Raw genomic sequence first — 18,596 nt, 5'->3', positions numbered from 1 at the left:
GAGCACAGCAGCCCCTCAGGTCCTAAACAATCCATCTGGGTTTGAGTTTGCAGTCAGCTGCTCTGCAGTGGGGTGGGGTTGCATGTCCATTGTGAAATTTTATCAGCTTTTAAAGCAAATGGTTTGGGTTTATGGTGCGTATAAAAGATGCCTCAGTCTGGTTTTCTACTAAATTGATGCATGAAATATTTTTATTCTCTCAGGTGCTTGTTATGATACAATGAATAACATGATCTGGACATGCTCCAATGATTATATTGATCAGTGGTGCAATCCTGGGAACCAGGCATTCCACTGTGTCTGCCAGAGGCTGGGAGTGAGTCACGTCATCTCAGAGCCCAAAGGTGAGGGGAACCCAGGAGTCAGCACTTTGTACAAAGGGGAAGTGAAACACAGGAGTGGCAGAGAAAAGCAGACAGAAACTGCCTTGCTGTTAAAAGCAGAGTTAATTCCTGAAAAGAGTTGTCACTATTGGTCATGGTTTAGCTTTGATTTAAGAGAGGGAAAAGTACAAAGTGAGATATGTGGAAGATTCCAGATTCTTGCTGCCTTCAGCACATTAGAAGAGTGTTTTGGGTAATCCTTTTATGCCCTAAAGTTGATTTATTGCATTTTAGAGGCAAAGACTAATGATGCAGTCTGTGTTTATAGACAGCATTTGAACTCTCCTCTCCTTCCAGGGGATGCAATAACCACAAATGAGGTCATTAACCAATTACTGCACCATGTTGGTGCCATGTGCATCCACCAACTCAACCTCCTGGCAGCCAGCAACAACCTCCCCATCAGCAATTTTTTGGGCAAGCAGCATCCCATTGAAGCCCATCACCTGAGCAGCATCTGTGACATTATGGAGAAGGCCATGGTCAATGGAGACACCTGCATCATCCGCTGCATCCTCGTCGTCTTCCAGGTACAGAACCTTCAGTGGGCTTCAAAATGCACATGGAAAAGTGAAAAACCTGCTTTGGAGTACAGGCAACCACTGGTTTCATGTTTATTCAATTTATTTTTCTCCATTGGAATGCATGTAATGGAGGTTAGCAGTGGCTTTACAATATTTTATATATTCCTTTAAGAGCCCTAATTTAAATATAATCTCGATTTTTGCAGATTAAAATAAAACACAGAGAGGTTATTTCCTTCTTTCTTTGTGTTTGCCTCCCTTCCATTTGCTGATTCAAAATCAGATTCTCACTCTCAGATTTCTAGACCCACACAAATAGTTTGGGAAACTGACTGCAGAAAATAAGTTAATGTAAGTAATATTTATATTTTTAATATTAATACTGTTGTTTTTAATTTTTCTTAGGTGGTTTTTAAATTTTTCTTCAGCCCCCAAACTGAAAGGAACAGAGACATTGTCAGAAGGTCTGGGCTGTTACTGTGGCAGTTACTGATGGCCCCAAGGGATCAGATCTGCTCTGAAATCCAGAAGGAAGTTTGTCTGGCTATTAGGTGAATATCTGTTTTATCAAGTTTAACCTAACTTAGATTTTAATTTCTTTGAAATGTAGTGACAGATGAACACTTACATTGTATTTAGTTTAATTTTATACTCATAGGAGAAAATGTGTGTGATGGATTTTAAGACATAATATGATAAATTAAATTATTCCAGTGTGTGTCTGTGGAAGAAGAGAAATACAATATGTTGGTCTTGATGAAATAACAGGTAGTAATTACTTTCTTATTTGTAATTTGTTTCTTTTTTTTACTTGCTTTCTTAAGAATTTTTTTTAATGTTTATTATAAAATAGTTGCTAAATTCAAGCAAAGTTTCCTTGAACAAGTTCCTTATTTATTTGCTGTGGTGTTCAGGCAAAGGCAAAGCTGGTGTTGGCAGTTCTTACCTCAGTGTTTTAAGTGGTAACACTGGACAAAAGGAGCATCAGGAGAAGCAGAATTAATAATACTGGAGGGATTAATAATACTTGAGCAATGCTCTGAGGCTGAAGGCCCAGGGAAAAATAAAACTGTGGTTTTATCTCCTGAAAAGGAGATAAGGGAAACCTCAGGGCCAAGGAATGCTGGCTCCAGTGTGCCAAGGACAAACAGAACCTGCATTTTCCAGTGGGAAGTGCTCCAGAGATTGAGAACAAAATCTTTTAAGATCACCCTGCATTTTCTTGGTGTGAATCACAACATTCCAAATGTCTGTGGCTCTGTGCAGCTCTGAGTGAAGAATAGTTTGGCACAGGAGGATTGCCTGGCATTTTCAGGGTTGTATCTCCTGTCATCTGCATGGATACCTTGTACTACCTGTGTGTTCCAGTGCCTTGTTAAACAGCTCCAGGGTCCCCACTGGCTGATGTTTCCTTCTGTTTTCTCCTTGGGAGGTTCTGGTGCCAGTGGAACCCTCAAAGGGAGCTGGCAGCGTGTGATAACTTTTCCTGAGGTTTCTATCAGAGTGGATCAGCATGAGCTGGAGGGAAGGCAGCTGCAGTAATCTCTGCTCTCAGTGTGAAGCTGAAAAACATCCCAGTTTTTTTTTTTTGTTTGTTTGTTTTTTTGTTTTTTTTGTTTTTTTTTGTTACTGAAAAAGAAAAGGGAAAGGAAATGGCAAAGTTGTGTAATTTCAGCACTTCAGACAGGCATGAAGTGCTCCTTTGAAGTGATTGTGATCTCAATGGGGGAATTCACATAGAAAGGACAGAGTTCATCACAAGTTAGAGGGAAAAAGTCTCCACCTGGAATGTTTCTGCAGAGCTGGGGTGTTCCTGAAATGCTCCTTCCAGAATCTTCTGTGTAGCTTAAACTAAGACTTCTATAGAGCCAGTCTCCAAAAAGTACCTAACTGTAGCAGTAATGATTTCTTGATTATTGTATTTTTATTTTCCACTGTTCTTGGCACAGAGGAGCCTAAGCTCTCACCAGAGTTTTTGGAGGATTTTTTGGAGCCATCATCATTTTTCCTGATATCTGTTTCTTAACAAACTGATTGTGCTGCCCTGTGTGCAAGTGATGAATGGGGAATTTTCCAGAGGGAAGCAAATAGCTCTTGGAGAAGCTTTGGGACCTAAACAATAAAATATAATTGATTACAAGAGATTCCTGGAGAAAACAGCTGCTTATGTCCTAATATTGATGTTAAAATCTGGGTGATGCTCTTCTAAGCCTTTGCACAGACATTGTAAATGTTCCATCAGATTCTGAGTCTGTGGTGCCATTTGTCACATGTCCACTGAAATGGTTTTGTTCACTTCTAAATCCATCAAGTAATGCATGGTTTTATTTTTTCCTTAGCTCTGGTTTAAATATCCTGTATCCTGGAGAAGCAGAAATCAATAATTTATTGAAATTGGTCTTAACTGAAGGTGAGAATGTCTTATTGCCTGGTTAGAGTGTGTTTTTTCTGAGAACAAAAAATCAAAGTGCATCTCAAACTTAGAGGGAGAACAATTGGGATATTGGGCACTACTCTGCTATAAATCCATGCTTTTCTAGAAAATTATGGAATGTTTCAACTTCCAAAAGGCTGCATGGCCTAGGGTGGGTCAGGTTGAGAAAAGGAATATTTGCAAATACCCAGTAATCAGAGGTGATGTTAGAGCTCAGTGGAGGGGGAATAATGAGCTCAAGTTCACCAGGAAATGGGAATTTGGCCTTGGGAGCAGCTGATGCTCAGTAATTCGTTATTTCACAGGAATGTGTTGGGAATTTCCAACAGTGCCATGGGCAGGAAAAGTGGTCCCAGTCTGGGACAGCAGCCCTGGGAATGCAGCCATTCCTGAGCTGTAGTCTGTGTTAAATGAGGGATTGGGGAAATAAAGTCTAGTCTGTGAAATGCTGCTTTGCAAAAGTTTTTTTTTATTTCCCTTTTAGGAGAGAGGAACAGTGGCCTCTCACAGCTCCGGGATGTTATCCTGACCAATTTAGCTGAGCAGCTGCAGAACAACAGGTTTGGAAGTGAAGATGATGATCATTATAGGTAAAAGGCCTCTGTTTACAGGATATTTTTCTGTTATTTTCATGAGGTGAACTTGCAGAACTTTTGCTGGAATTGCTTGGTGTGTTCCTGCAGTGTGACCTGAATGTTGTTTGTGTCTGTGGGGGAAGATTTCTTTAGGGAGGGAAAGATTTGATGTTTTAGGGCAAACTTTGGATGTTTCTGCACCCAGATTGGGTTTGGAATTCTTTGTTCCTTGCCATGTTCATGATAAATTTGAATGATAATTTCATAAATATGATTTTATAGCATTTCTCTGCATATCATAGGTGACTTTCCAGCAGTAAAACTGCCAGTCTCAGGTAGCTGTTCAAGTTGGGAGGAGTCTTTTATAGGAGCTTTAAGAAATCAGATTTGTATCAGCACAGTGCAGCAAAGCCCTGGAAATCTGTTGTACTTGTTAAATATTTCAGCCTTGGGGTTTTTTGTGTCTGAATTGGAAGTTTGAACCTTGTTTAGGTTTCCCATAATTTGGGATCCAGCTTGCAGAGTGAGCTGGGCTGTACAAAATGCACAATAATTAATGATTAACATTTCCCACCTTTCTTGCCTCTCTTGAAGACTCAATGATGAGCTCTTGCACTACATCCTCAAGATTGTTGTCCGAGAATCTTGTGTCTTAATCACCAAGTGCCAAACTGTATCTAAAGATGACTTTCAAAGGCTTCTTTCAACTGTGCCTGTAAGTAAAATGTGTTTTGATAAAAGTATCTCTGCCTTTGGTTTCTTTTCCTCCTTGAATCTATCCTCTTCACTGAGTGAAAGGACGTGAAACTTTTATAGTTGTCTAAACAAATCCAGAAGAATTGTCTTTTGTTAGTGCTGTGCAGGGAAGAAAAGAATAATTTCTCACAGCAAAGGAAATCATTCAGTAATGCTGGAATGGGTTTATGCATGGATTTATTTTCCAGTTGCTTGGAAGTGAAGTGGATTTCAATATTCAAAACATTACAGCAGCTTAAAAGAGTCAAACATGCAGTTGTGTGTTGTAGTTCATACAGGCTGAAAGAGTTACCAGTGACAGAAATGAGTGAAAACTGACATTTGTTGGTAAAACTACGGGCAGCTCCCTGAGAAAGGCAGGTTGAGCTTCCATAACAACACCAGGAGAGGCCAGGATGTCCTGGCCTGTGGGGAAGGAGGAGTGGCATGGAGCCATCACTTTCAGGAGTGTGAATTACATTTGTCTCTCTGGTGGCGTGATCTTATCAGAATTAATTAATTCTTGGAGTTCCTGCATTTTGCTATAATGTTCCAAACCTGAACAAAGTTTTGCTGCCTCTGTATTCTTGTGATTTATTTCACACAATTCAGCATTTTGCAACCAGTTTCTTCAACATATAAAATTATTTCTTTCCTCTTTCTTTCCTTCTTCCTCAACCTTTTTTTCCTCTCTCCAACTTCCAAGTCTGAGGCTTGCCTGACTCAGGGTTGATGGGGGGTTTGGATAATTGCAAGTTTTGCTTATTTGTGTTCAAGGCTGCGTCCTCGTGCTTGCGGTACCTGATGGCTGTGCAGAACCACCTCCTCAGTAACACTGTTCTGATTAAACCTGATGACAATGATGACAGTGACAGCTCCTTGCAGGGAGAGACATTGAAGGTACAGGTAAACACCAAGTTTTATTCTAGTATGGCTCTCTCCAGTCAGTGTGCCTGTGACTCCTTGTTCCTGCAGTGCATTTGCTGTTTGCTGGTGGTTCTTTTCCTTTTGATAGAGTTAAATAGCTGGAGAACAGGGTTAAACAGTCCAGAGTAAAATCTGCAGTTACTCAGTGCTCAGGATTCCAGCTTGTATTCCCTGTTATCAGTGAGAGCAGACACTTGCCTTCCTAAATATATTTATAATGAGATTTTAAATAGATTTTAATTAATATGTGCTAGGAGGCTTCCTGGCAACAGAATTTTCTTTCCTGGACACATTACCCCATAGATTTTTTTTTTCTTCTCTAAATCACTCAGGTGGTCCTTGAAAAAATATTTTTAAATAAATAGAAAAGGGATTTCTTACTTGCATTACCTGGCTTCTGCTTTTTTGCAGTTTAAACAAAGTTTGTGTAGAACCACTTCCATCAGTTGTCTGAAATAGAGAGAATTGAGTTTGTGGCAAGGAAGCTGTTAGAGGACAGGCTTTGGCTGGTAGAAGTTTATTAAAATGCTGCATTTCACACTGCTTCATCCAACTCCCACGTTTGCCCTGGAGTGCAGGTTGTCTGCTCATAGTAGTTTTTGTAATAATTCTTCCCTAATGGAATTGATTTCTGAATTTCTGCTATTTTGCTCAGCTGGTTTTTCTCTGCTGCTCTTTGAGGCTGTGTGTGTTTGTGAGCTGCTACTGCAGTTGGAAGTGATTTGTTCAGGCTCATTGAGTAAATGCTAAATATTGGAGTATTTTTCTTGTCTCACTATTCACACCGTGTTCATTGTTCAGTTTCTCTCTCTGCAGTGCTGCTCATCCCTGCTAGGACATTGTGTCACCAGTCCTGTACCTTGGCTGGCTCTCAGCTCTCTCCTGTGCTGGACTTGGGGCTTCCTTCCCTCTAGAAACTGGATGTGCATCCTGTAAAACATGCACCTAGTTTCTCCCAGCACTTTGGGGCTTAACATTAATCAAATTTAAGTCTTGGATGAATCTCCTGCTACAGGCTTGCCAGGTCACATTATCATTCTTTTCATTTGGAAATCCATCTTTATGTTCTGTTGTCCTTTTTTGGGGGATTCTCTAAGAATTTAAGTATCCTGTAACTCTTTTTTTTTTTTTCTTTTTTTTAACTTAGGAACTCAAGACCAGCATTTTGTCTCTTGCCACACAAATTCTGACAGGATGTGATGAAGTCTTAGAAATGCTGCAACAAGTCACAACAGCACTAATTAACAGTGACATTTCTGACAGGGAGCAAAGGTAAGACAACTGGGAGGATCCTAATTTGGAAACAGGGAACTGCTGCTCTTTGTGGCTTATTGTTGCAAGCACAGTTAGCATGAATTATTCTTTATCACTTTATATTTGAGCTTTGAATGCACAGGAACTGTTTCTTCCTGTGGCAATTGTTTAGCACTCAGCTGGAGGAGAATTTAGAATCACTCTGTGTCAGTCGTGATCATCTGTAGGTTGATATTTCTATAGGAACCTCAAACTGGGAAGGTTTTAGTCAGTTCTAATGGTATTTATGAGTAGGATACCTGGAAATAAACTGTAATTAGCTGGAAATACTCCAGTAAGATAGAACAATCTGTTTATTTTTTAGTCCCTGATTGTTAACATCCCTAGTAGCTGGATTGGATATTTATATATGACAATCCTGGGTTTTGATTTGATATCCCATATATTCCATCACCTGCCCTTCCCTGTCTCCCCTTCTCTTAAAAATACACCTTGGGAATGGGGTGGAAATAAAAGCTGTGAACTTTTCTCTGCTCAAACAAGCAGCTCCCTGTCCCAGCTGTGTTCCAGGTTTCACTTTCTGCTTCCCTGGGCCTGCAAGATTAGTTGTGTTTGTTGACAGCACACAATTCCTGGGTGATATTTTCATATGAGCTCATGTTCAAATATATTTTTGTAGCTGCAGATCCTTTTCAAGTCCTTTGAGCTCCATGTGCTGGGAGCTGATATCCACACTGGTGCATTTGTGTTTGATGGAGACTTTCATCCCCTGTGCCCAGGGGAGCTTATCCTTCTCTGAGTAATTATTAAACTGTTGATTTACTGTCTCTGCTCTCAGATTGTTCAGTGAGAATTGTCAGCAATTCAAGGTCACTGACACTTGGGAGAAATTGTAGTGGTTTCAAGATTGTTTTGGGGATTTTGTTAATATAATACAAACATTCTCTGCTGAATTTTGAATTGCTGTTCCAAGATGAAACAGAAGTGACTAAAATCATAAGTGCTGCTCTGTGAGAAGAGTTGTTCCTGTGTGACTTTGGCTGTCCTTCCAGGTTAAAAGGCCTGGAGCAGATCACAAAGGCCACCATGCTTGGCCACCTGCTGCCTGTGCTGCTGACATCCCTGATGCACCCAAACCTGCAGACCCTGACCATGGCTGATGCCCTGATGCCTCAGCTGGTGCAGCTGGTCCTTTACACCAGCCAGGTATGGGCTCTGTGCCACCCCTGGGCCAGACCTGGGGCCTGCAGCCTCCAAAATGCTGCTCAGCTTCCTCCAGAGACTCTCCACACACCAGAGTTCAGAGTTTCTCAACAGCTGCCAAAGCTGCTTGATGCTGAATGTTAAATTTGACTGCTCCAGGAGCTACTCAGTAATGATTTATTGTCAATAACAACAGTAGGATTGTTAATTATTTGAATAATGAGCTCTTAAAATGCTTTACATTTTAATTTGCATGTCTCTAACACTGTGTATTTTGGGCCACAGACTGCACTGCTGCTTAAAACCCAGTCTCCAGTTTTCTCAGAACTGAACAGTTCCCCCAGTTGTGCTCCAGAGCAGAAAGGGAAGCAGTTACCTGATGAGAGGTGATTTTCTTTACATTTGGGTCTTTTCATGGGGTAAACTGAACTATAATGTCTGACCTTTGCTGTGGGATAAAGCAGCAGTTTTTATTTGAATTAATTTTTAAAAGTGTGCTGGAATGATTTCTAAGGCTGTCTCAGTTTTATATAAGCTTTTGCAAAAGGCAGTTAGTTCCAAATTTTGTTCTGTATATAGAATTAAACTATTAATAACTTCAGGTTGTTTACACAGAATATGGTTTGGAGTTTTTTCCTCACCTCAAGCATTAGAAATGAATTCTAAATGTTCCTCTCACAATAAATTAGGCTAAGGAGGACCATCAAGAGAAAATGTAAATTGCTCTGGCAGCATGAGATACAGAATTAAAACCATTGCAAAGCTATTAAATGGTTTAATTTACAGAGAAATAACATTTTTAACTCCTGCATTTAAATGCTCTGTCTCAGCTTAAAGTTTTCCAGCTCCTGCTTAGGAACAGAAACAAACAGCTAAAATCAAATAAAAAATGCTTATTTGCAGCATTGGAGAATTTTGGAATACTAAAGAATTTGTGACAATGGGATTTTTTGTGAATGAGAGTATATGTAAAGTATGAATAATAATGATAATATATATAATTATAATATGTGTAATATATGAATTCCCTCAATACAGTCATGCCTAAAACCAGGAGTCAGTTCCTTGTCTCTGTGTGTCAGTACTGAGAGGTGATTTTTAAGTACTTTATATCTTAATGTCAGAATGTCAGAAATCCCTGTACTGTATTTTAGGCCCAATTTCTCACTGTAATTTCAGGATGCTGGAAGAGAAGGAAGAGCCAGGATTCCTGACTGGTTTGAAGATCCCTGCTCCCTGGGCTGCTGGGAAGACTGTGGAGACAGTGCATCCTGTCAGGGATAATTATAAATTTAAGGAAACTGTCCACATTCCAGGAGCCCGCTGTTTGTATCTTAGATTTGACAACAGATGCTCCTCCCAGTATGATTATGACAAGGTAAGCAAGGGCCAGCTCAGCACCTCTGCAATGAGGGAATTCCCTCAAAAAAAGTGGGAATTCTGCCATGGGACAAGTGTGGGAGGCTCCAGGGATTGAGGGGTGGTTTGGGTTGGTTTTCCCTTCAGAAATTCTGTCAGTTCTGGTTTTTAAAAAAATAATTTCAGGCTGGCTCAGACTGTCCAAGTTTGACTTTTCTCATTTTTACTCATGTTCAGTTTTCCTTATTTGCCAAATTTTAATCCAGCTGCCTCCTTTGGTCAGCACAGTTGGTTTAAACTGGGCAGAGCTGGAGAGGTTCCTTTTTCCCTGATGATAAAGAGTTTGTATATCTGGATTAATAGGAACAAATACTTTAAGAAAATAACCAATAGCACTTTTCCACTTTCTGTTATCAGAGTGTATTATCAGAGCTTGTGCTGCTTGCTGAGTGCTGCTCTTTATTCTTTGGCATAGAGCAAGTCCTGATGCTCATAAATAACTAATGGAAATATCTTCAATATTAATATCACCCATTACTGATTAAACTCCCCCAAAAAACTCTGATCCCACCAAAATCATTGACAAAACTTTGGCTTTGCTGGGAGCAGGATCAGCTCCTCACTGCTGAGGAAGGAATTTGTTCTCTGCTTCAGGGCTGGCAGTCAGGGTTGCTCCTGCTCTCTGCTGTGTGAGCAGACACCAAGCCCCTGGAGTCCCTGAGTCCCTGCATGCCTCAGTTTCCCCATCTGTAAAATGGGGATAATAATACTTAACCCTGCTGCCCTCACAGAGCTGTGAGGATTGGTTCACGTGCATGGAGCGCTTCGAGAGTCGAAAGCGCGGTGGAAGTGCTAAGTATTATTATTATTATTAGGTTTTCTTGTTTTTCTCTTACAGTCTAACAGTGTATTTTATGTTTTGAAGTTGGTGATCTATGCTGGTCCTAGCACAAACAGTAGGAAGGTTGCTGAGTATGGAGGCAATACACTGGGATATGGCAGCCGTAGTGTCTTAGGAACGGGGTGGCCCAAGGACTTAGTGAAGGTACAGTATTCCCTATGCACCGCTCTTTCCCTTAGAAAATTCCCTTTGGAAACCATGCCCAGCCCATTTTACCCTCACAGCTATGCATCCAAGCTTTTAAGTGTGCAGTTATCCATGATGAGATCCTTGCTCAGTGAGCTGTTGTGTCCTTGGGGGAGAGATTTAATCTCTGCTCTGTGTTCCGTGTGAAGCTTCCCTTGGAGTTTGTTTTGTCTTCTTGGAGTTCCTGATGGAGATGTTTTGAGTCCTGGAGTCCTTAATGCTCTTCTCCTAAGTACACCCTCCTAGGAGAAGCTCTGTGCAGATTCTCTTAAAATTTGTTTTTTGGATAATAAGCCCCAAATATATCAAGTAGCAAATGTAACAGATAAATTCCAACCATTTCTGGTGGATTTTAAATTTACTTTGGATGTTTTTGGCAGTTAAACTAAGAAGAATCTCTCAAACTTCTTGAAACTTCAGCATTTCACTGCTTTGGCAATATGTCCTCTCACACTCTCTGCAGTGTGATTTTATTTTTGTTTAATTTTGTTTAATATATATTTATATATATATATATATATATAAACCTGTGCTTACTTACATGACAAAACACATTGTAAAAAGAAATCAAGAGGTAATAAACTGGAAAACAATTTCAGACAAGAGCTCCATGGTTCACAATTAATGCAATCCATTCACACAAGGATTTTGATGCTATTCTTTAAGCAAGCTCCTTGATGGATTTGTTGTCATTCTTCTAATTGAAGAGTTTGTCTGTCTTCCTTCAGGAAGAGAATTGTTAATTCTTGTCTGGTTTCTTGCAGACAAACAGTGAAAATCAAGGCTAAGTAACACACTGAGAATTTCTGCTTTTGATTTTACAGCTATGGTGGTTCTTTTTGTTTTACTATAGTCAGCCAGCAGCAAAAATAAGTTTCCACTAAAAGACACCTTTACAAAAAGGAAAAAACCTTAAATCAGAATATCTCATTTGAGATGAAAACAACCCTCAGATAACTGCCATTAAAAGCATTCATCTATAAAACAAACCACTTATGGTGTATTATTAAATACATTTTCTTTTTTTTTTTCCCTTCCTGCTGTGGATATTTGAAGGTGGAAGGAGACACAGTCACGTTCTCCTTTGAGATGCGGAGTGGGCGGGAGCACAACACTCCTGACAAAGCCATGTGGGGCTTTGCCTGCACTGTCCGAGCCCAGGTAATGCAGGGGCAGTCCCAGGGTCCCACTGCCTCCTCCTGCCTGCCACACCTTCCACATCCATGGAAATGTGCTTCCAGCTTGGCAGCTGCACCTGGAAACCAGCAGCTGGCTGGGGCAGTGAGACAGTGATCCCTGTGGGTGGGCTGACACTTAAGGATTCATGGAGATTGTTGTTATTATCTATCTCCTGAAGCTACTCCAGCAGCCCTTGCTGCTTGTGGGTCAGCATTTCTTTGTAACAACCTGAAAATCAGAGATGTCCTGAGGAAATAATGATTCCAGCCCACCAAGAAGAGAGGGGAGGGATTCTGGGATTAAACATAGGGAATCCTGAATTCCACTACAACTTGGGATGGTAACTTCACCTGTTCCTTCTTAGTTCAGGAAAATGTTTTAATCCCTTCTTGTCTTGAGTTGTTCTTACAAGTTGCTGTTAATTGTTAAGCATTTTTTGTGTAAGAGCTAAGATTGATACCAAGCTATATCTTGCATTTAAAATATTATATGTAAAATCTGCTGTCTTGAATCTACTGGAAAAGACTTCCTGGTGGATTGCTTGAACTTCTCCCTGTTGCTGCTGCAGGAATCCTCAGAGGATGTGTCAGGAGGTTTGCCATTCCTGGTTGATCTGGCCTTGGGCCTCTCTGTGCTGGCCTGTTCCATGCTGAGGATCTTGTACAATGGGCCAGAAATTACCAAAGATGAAGAAACCTGTCAAGAGCTCTTAAGATCTAAACTCTTACAAAGGTAAAAAAAAAAAAATCAGTTCTGATTTGAGTGGTTTTTTTCTGAGGGGAATTGACTTCTGCTCAAGTCTTGTCCTTTAGGGTGATGTTTGGATCATTTTTCCTGTAGTTTGTTCAGCACTTTGTGTTGCCTAAAACTGAGGGAATATTCTCCAAAACAGAGGTGTTTTCAGAGTAAAAGGAGGGCTGGGTTATGTTTGGTACAAACATAATATACACTTAAGTACAAACACTTAATATATCAATATGTAATCTTTGAAACGTGTCATTGATTTTGGTTTCTCAATGAGAGGGGAAATAAAAATCCCTTTAATTGGTTTTTACTCCTTTTTGCAGGTGCCAGTGGCAGGTGGAAGCCAATGGGGTCATATCTCCAGCCCTTACTCCAAGCCCTTCTCCTTTGCCTCTCACCATAGAGGAGGACAGGGAGTTCACATATCCCTCTGATGTGCTCGTGCCTCCTGTTGGACACTACTTTGATCTGCCCAGGATTAGGCTGCCCCCAGGAATCATGATCAAGCTCAGGGAAATTTCTGGACGTGCTCGGCCTCAATTTAGACCCAGTATAAAGTAAGGAGTCCTTGTTTCCCTCTGGGGTTTTAACCTTCTTTGTGAATGCAACATCTGATTTATTGAATATGAATTGTCCAAGTTGGTCTCTTACTCCTGATTAATGACTTTGGCTTTCCCTGGAAACCTAGGGAAGTGATCCAGCCAGAAGTCATGGAGGAGATGGTGGTTTCATGTGTGATTAAACATCTCAATTTGGTTGATGCTCTCCAGTCCCTGATAAATTTCCAATATCAGGAGGAACACGCTGAAGAATATGATTTACTCTGTAAAATTATGGGAGAGACCTTCAAGAAGCTGAATGCCATGGAGAGACAACTGCAGGTAAAAAGAAAATTACTTGAAGCAACAGAAGGCTTGTTTTGAGAGTGAAGGTGTATTTTAGCACCACAGGAATACAAAATGTACTCAGATTTCTTCTTTTAAAATCCCTTCTATGCCTTAAGTGCAACAAGTATGATTTTTGTCTCTTTATCAGAGTGTGGCTGAGCTGGAGCAGAAGTGGCAGAACGAGGTGGATGATGCCATGCATGGGAAGCTGGAGAACAATGTCCCCTTTTTTTATGATTATCACTTCAATGAGGTGAGCCCTGGGGCTGCTGTGGGTGCTTGTGCCCCACTCTGCTCCTTCCAAACATGTTCATCCTTCTCCTTTCCTTTGTTTAGAGCAAGATGAAGGAGCTGGAGCTTCTGTGTTCAATGAAGGAAGTTTCTTTTGATGGGAGTGATCTTGAGAACGTGGTCCTGGCACTAAGGTCAGTATTGGTGAACATTTAGGGGGCAGCTTCAGGGAAATTCTGGGGAGTCCCAAAAGTATCTGATGAAATGATTAGAAATTTCTGTGCTAAATATATTAATTAATATTAATTCCTACAACTCCTAACTAATCACTTGTTTATTTCTTCCATTTTTTCTGCTTTCTTCTCTGTTGGCATAGAACAGACTGATGCCATAATTCCTCTTTAGCTGACCTTTCCCACAGTAACACTTCCCTTCTGAAAGCATTCAAACATGGACTTGGCTTCTTTTGATTCCCTTTCATAATCCTAGGGAGAAGTTTTTCCAAGAGGTGAATTCACTGATCCAGAAGACCTCTCATCCCTTAGCAAAAACAAAAACTTTGGTGAAGAGCTTGATGAACAGAGCAGAGCTTTTGTTGCATGTGACTATTGCAGCACAGTCTGGGATCACAAGGAGCATATCTGGGACCCCTGCAGAGACTCCAGGTACATCTCTCATCACCAACATTTGCTAAAGATACCTTTTATTTCTTATTTTCCCCTCTTTTGCTTTAAATTAAACTATTTTCTTCCTAAATTAAATTAATTCTCTTACAATAAATAAAGCTGAGGCTTTGTTTTCTGATTGCCATGATGATGGTAAATAAGCTGAGTAATAGTAGGAGGAATTTAAACTTCAGTCTCCTGATTTATTGAGGAAAAATACTTAACCAAATCAAAAGAAATCTGATTTGAAACAATACCTAAAAACAGGAAAATCCTGAGAGCTGATTTTGTGTTTTGTTTGCAGTGAGATGAGCTGTAATTTCCACACTCTCTTGTTTACATATTTCATATGAAAACATGAATGACTTGCAGTTCTCCTTCTAAATCTCCCTTGAGTAATTCTTAACATGTGCTGATTATGATTTTTCAAAGATGCATTTGGAAGTTTGTGAATTGAAGCCTTCCATTCCAAATCTTTAACTCTCAGCAAGGTTGAAAACAGGAAAATTCTCAGATCTGAGTTGCCCGTTCTTGCTTAGACTGGGTTTTACCCACCCTGTGTTCCAGCTTCCACTGGGATATCCACCAGTGATTTTAAAGCCAGTAAATAATTTCCTGCATCAGGAATGATGGTTTTTATGATTATTTTATAATACTTCAGCCTGTAAATCAGCCTCTGAGACCAAGGTGATCTCTCACGCCGTGCGCCAGCCCGTGTTCCTGCGCAGCATGTCCGCCCCATCCGACCTGGAGATGATTGGCAATGAGGACATCGAGTTTGCCCGGGCCAGCCAGAGGTACAGCAGGATTTATTCCTTCCCTTCCCACCTCTGTGCTGTTCCAGTCATCAATCTGATCAAATCTATCACTGCCACCACAGCAGGGTTTGTGGAGGTTGGCTCAGCTTCCCGCTGCCGGGTGTAACGTTGCTGTTCCCTCGCAGGCGCCGGCACGTCACCAGCCACAGGAGCAGCTCCTTCACCCTGCTGCAGTCCCTGGCCATCGAGGACAGCAGGGACAAGCCCACCTACAGCGTCCTGCTGGGGCAGCTCTTCGCTTTCATCGGCACAAACCCCGACCAAGCCGTACGTTGTTACTGCATTTCAAATTCCAACTCGCTCGGAAACAGGAGCTGCCTTGTTTGTGTCTCACAAAAATCCCATCCCAAACCTCCCAGGTGTCCAGCAGCAGCTTCCTGCTGGCTGCCCAGACCCGCTGGAGACGTGGCAACACCAGGAAACAGGCGCTGGTGCACATGAGGGAGCTGCTGACGGCCGCCGTGCGCGTCGGGGGCGTCACCCACCTGGTGGGACCCGTCACAATGGTGCTCCAGGGAGGGCCAAGGTGGGTGCATTGCTCCAGAATTCAGTGCTTTGTTCTCTGTGGAAGGGGATAAATTGCTTTGGACAAGGGAAAGCCGGAAGTGAGTTGCTGTGAGGGCACAAGTTAGCAGAGCTGAGGTTGCAGCAAATACTGTGGGGTGAAAAGGCAGAAACTTATTAGAAATTATTTTATTTATCAGCAGATGAACTTTCATACTGGGCTGACATGTACCCAGAAATGTATAAAGGATATCTTTCTCTCTTGATTTAATTCTAAATTAATTTTAGTTAGGTGTTAATGATAGCTTTAGCTGATACTGTCATCTAAATGAAGTAAATGTTTTGTATTTTGTTCGTAGTGAGATTTAATCATGTCTGAGCTGTAACTACCACACTCTTGCTCACATATTTCATATGAAAACATGAGTGACTTGCAGTTCCCCTTCCAAGCCTCCCTTGAGTAATTCTTAACACGCACTGATTATTATTTTCTTAAAGTTACATTTTGGAAGTTTGTGGATTGAAGCCTTTCATTCCCAATCTCTGGCCCCCAACAGGATTGAAGAGCTGACATGTGGTGGGATGGTGGAGCAGGTCCAGGAGGCTTTTGGAGAGACAATGACATCGGTGGTGTCCCTGTGTGCCCGGTACCCCATCGCCTGTGCCAACAGCATTGGCCTCTTGTGCACCATTCCCTACACCAGGTGGGCAAGGCAAGAGGGGCATCCACAGCTGGCCTTAGTGGGCTTTGCTTTCAGGAGAAGTGTTAGTATAAATACATCCCCTTTCCTCATCATGAGGAGCATCTGAGAACATCCAGTTAAATTCCCTCACATTTCCATCTGGGGAGGACAAGGGGGAGGCAGAACCATATTTCTGCTGAATCAGCTAATTAGTTGCTGTGCTAACAGCAAGTTCTGGATTCCCATTGTGATGGAGAGGTTAATTCCACCCTGAATTTCTCCTGCAGGAGTGAGGAGAAGTGTCTGGTGCGTAGTGGGCTGGTGCAGCTCATGGACCGGCTCTGCAGCCTGAGCAGCCAGACAGAATCCAGCTCCAATGAAAAACAGACCAAGAAACAGAAGGTGGCCACCATGGCTTGGGCTGCCTTCCAGGTGCTGGCCAACCGCTGTGTGGAGTGGGAAAAGGAAGAAGGTGGGAACTCTGGAAATACCTTCTGCTCTCTGTGTTAGAAGTGTCTGAGGAGTGGTGTAGATGTATTTAAAATAGGGCAGTCATTCACCATGACTTGGGACTCTGTGGCTTCTTAAGAAGTGAATACAAAATTCAGTGGATTTTCTTCTTGTTTTTAAATTCTGGTTTTTTTTCTTCCCCATGGAAATAATTTCAGGTTTTGCCACTTGAGTCTGTCTAAACATCAGAGAACCCAGAGGTTCTGAGTGATCATTTGGCATTTCTCCTGTGGTAGAATTCACCCATAACACACTTAAACTTACAGACATGTAGCTGTTGGTTAATGGTGGATATATCAGGGGGTATTTTTGAGGTGTGTACGTTGATTTTTGTTGATTACAGCTGTGTGTTCTTCCATCCCTTCCAAAGGGGGTTCCACAGATGCTGTTCACTCCGGGCTGGCCAGGCAGGTCTCCAGCCTCCTCACCAACCACCTGGCCAGAGCCACTGAGTGCTGTGGCAACCAGGCTGCAGGGAATGATGCACTGCAGGATGTCCTCAGCCTTCTGAATGACCTCTCAAGGTACCAGACCTTTGCTCTGGAGTATTTTCACCCTGTGTATCAAAGCCATGTGGGATCTTTTGTGGATTTTTTTAAACCATTCTAAAACTGACTCTTAATCTTAGTGTTTAATCAGTGCTGTCAAGTTATGGAAAAATTGCTACAGATGTTTTGCCAGGCGCTGAAATTGCTTTTAATACATCTTGTAAATAATAAATGATTTTTGGTTTTAATTTCAAGATTCTTTTCCTTTTCAGGAGTCACATAGGTAAAGCCATCCTGAGCCAACCAGCCTGTGTGTCCAAGCTTCTGTCCCTTCTCTTGGATCAGCGTCCTTCTCCAAAGCTGGTGCTTATAATCCTGCAGCTGTGTCGTGCTGCCCTGCCTCTCATGAGTGTTGAGGACTGTGGAAATGTGGAATTGCCTCCCTGGAGTTACTCAGTGCCCTCTCTGAACAGCGAGCAGGATGATCCCAGTGACCCAGCCTCCAAGATTGCCTCCCTGCTGCTGGCAAAGCTGGCAGATTATGTTGTGCCAGGTACCAGCAGCTGTTTGGTGTTGTGCCCAAGGGACTTGTGTTTTATGGAATCCTGGGATGAAAAGGACCTTAAAGACCATCCAGTCCCACTCCATCCCATACCTTCAGCTATCCCAGGTTGCTCCAAGCCCCATCCAGCCTGGTCTTGGGCACTTCAGGGGTCCAGGGACAGCCACAGATTCTCCAGGCACCCTGTGCCAGGAGCTTTTGTACTGACAGAAAACTCAAGTGTTGGGAGGTGTCTGATATATCACTGAGAGCAGGATATTCCTATGACTTCCCATCTGCCTCCTAATTCCCCTGGCCTCAGACCAAAGCAAGGGGTTCCAGTGATGTTTCAGACACATCCCAGATGTGTCAGCGTTGGTTCCAAGGGTAAGAAAATTCATGGTTGTGTTTCTTTGTTTTCGTTTTTTCCTTTCTTCTTCAAGGCTGCCAGACAGTCCTTTCTCCAACTGCCTCTGAGCCAGATACTACCTTGGCAAAAGCCAGCCCTAAAAATTCCATAAAAGGTGATAAAGATCCCGGAGAAGAAAGTGAGGCAGTGGATGGTAAACTCTCTATTTTTATCCATAAAAGAGAAGATCAGTCCTCCCATGAAGTCCTTCAGCCTTTACTAAGGTAATCTCAGCTCACTGCATTGGAATTAGAACTAATTTTGTCAATTCCCTTTATCTTCTCCTTTTTTCCAGTGTTGCAGCTGCAGAAAAATGCATCCTACATATGAGTAAATGGAAAAGCAGAGTGCCTGCCCAATGTGTTGTGTTTACTGGCAAAACCATAAGATAATGCAGAGGAGCATGGGAACATCTTCATCTGTCTGAAAACAATCTAATGAAAAATTAGCTACTTA

General features: G+C 41.8%; 2 protein-coding genes across 7 annotated transcripts in view; one reads left to right on the top strand and one right to left on the bottom strand.

Annotated features, from left to right (window-relative positions):
* The window catches only part of ALDH2 (aldehyde dehydrogenase 2 family member), a 157,950-nt gene that overhangs the window by 28,654 nt on the left and 110,700 nt on the right, over positions 1-18,596 (bottom strand). The window lies entirely within an intron of this gene.
* Positions 1-18,596, top strand: part of HECTD4 (HECT domain E3 ubiquitin protein ligase 4) — a 67,388-nt gene that overhangs the window by 19,156 nt on the left and 29,636 nt on the right. For 2 of the 6 annotated variants that reach the window (XM_056504690.1, XM_056504688.1), the window contains exons 11-37: positions 204-344; positions 681-913; positions 1,313-1,458; positions 3,247-3,317; positions 3,826-3,931; positions 4,511-4,631; positions 5,429-5,557; positions 6,726-6,850; positions 7,885-8,038; positions 8,321-8,421; positions 9,215-9,413; positions 10,320-10,439; positions 11,538-11,642; positions 12,229-12,392; positions 12,728-12,961; positions 13,093-13,285; positions 13,440-13,544; positions 13,628-13,716; positions 14,012-14,187; positions 14,849-14,984; positions 15,131-15,272; positions 15,365-15,531; positions 16,067-16,213; positions 16,480-16,664; positions 17,073-17,226; positions 17,463-17,743; positions 18,175-18,364. In XM_056504690.1, the coding sequence (XP_056360665.1) occupies positions 204-344; positions 681-913; positions 1,313-1,458; positions 3,247-3,317; positions 3,826-3,931; positions 4,511-4,631; positions 5,429-5,557; positions 6,726-6,850; positions 7,885-8,038; positions 8,321-8,421; positions 9,215-9,413; positions 10,320-10,439; positions 11,538-11,642; positions 12,229-12,392; positions 12,728-12,961; positions 13,093-13,285; positions 13,440-13,544; positions 13,628-13,716; positions 14,012-14,187; positions 14,849-14,984; positions 15,131-15,272; positions 15,365-15,531; positions 16,067-16,213; positions 16,480-16,664; positions 17,073-17,226; positions 17,463-17,743; positions 18,175-18,364 (4,114 nt within the window). Of the gene's footprint in view, positions 1-203; positions 345-680; positions 914-1,312; positions 1,459-3,246; positions 3,318-3,825; positions 3,932-4,510; positions 4,632-5,428; positions 5,558-6,725; positions 6,851-7,884; positions 8,039-8,320; positions 8,422-9,214; positions 9,414-10,292; positions 10,440-11,537; positions 11,643-12,228; positions 12,393-12,727; positions 12,962-13,092; positions 13,286-13,439; positions 13,545-13,627; positions 13,717-14,011; positions 14,188-14,848; positions 14,985-15,130; positions 15,273-15,364; positions 15,532-16,066; positions 16,214-16,479; positions 16,665-17,072; positions 17,227-17,462; positions 17,744-18,174; positions 18,365-18,596 lie in introns of all 6 variants that reach the window. The other 4 variants (XM_056504686.1, XM_056504685.1, XM_056504691.1 and 1 more) reach the window with 3 other exon arrangements.

Source organism: Oenanthe melanoleuca, chromosome 15, assembly GCF_029582105.1.
Source record: "Oenanthe melanoleuca isolate GR-GAL-2019-014 chromosome 15, OMel1.0, whole genome shotgun sequence".
NCBI lineage: Eukaryota > Metazoa > Chordata > Aves > Passeriformes > Muscicapidae > Oenanthe > Oenanthe melanoleuca.
This window is presented reverse-complemented; position numbering and strand designations above follow the sequence as displayed.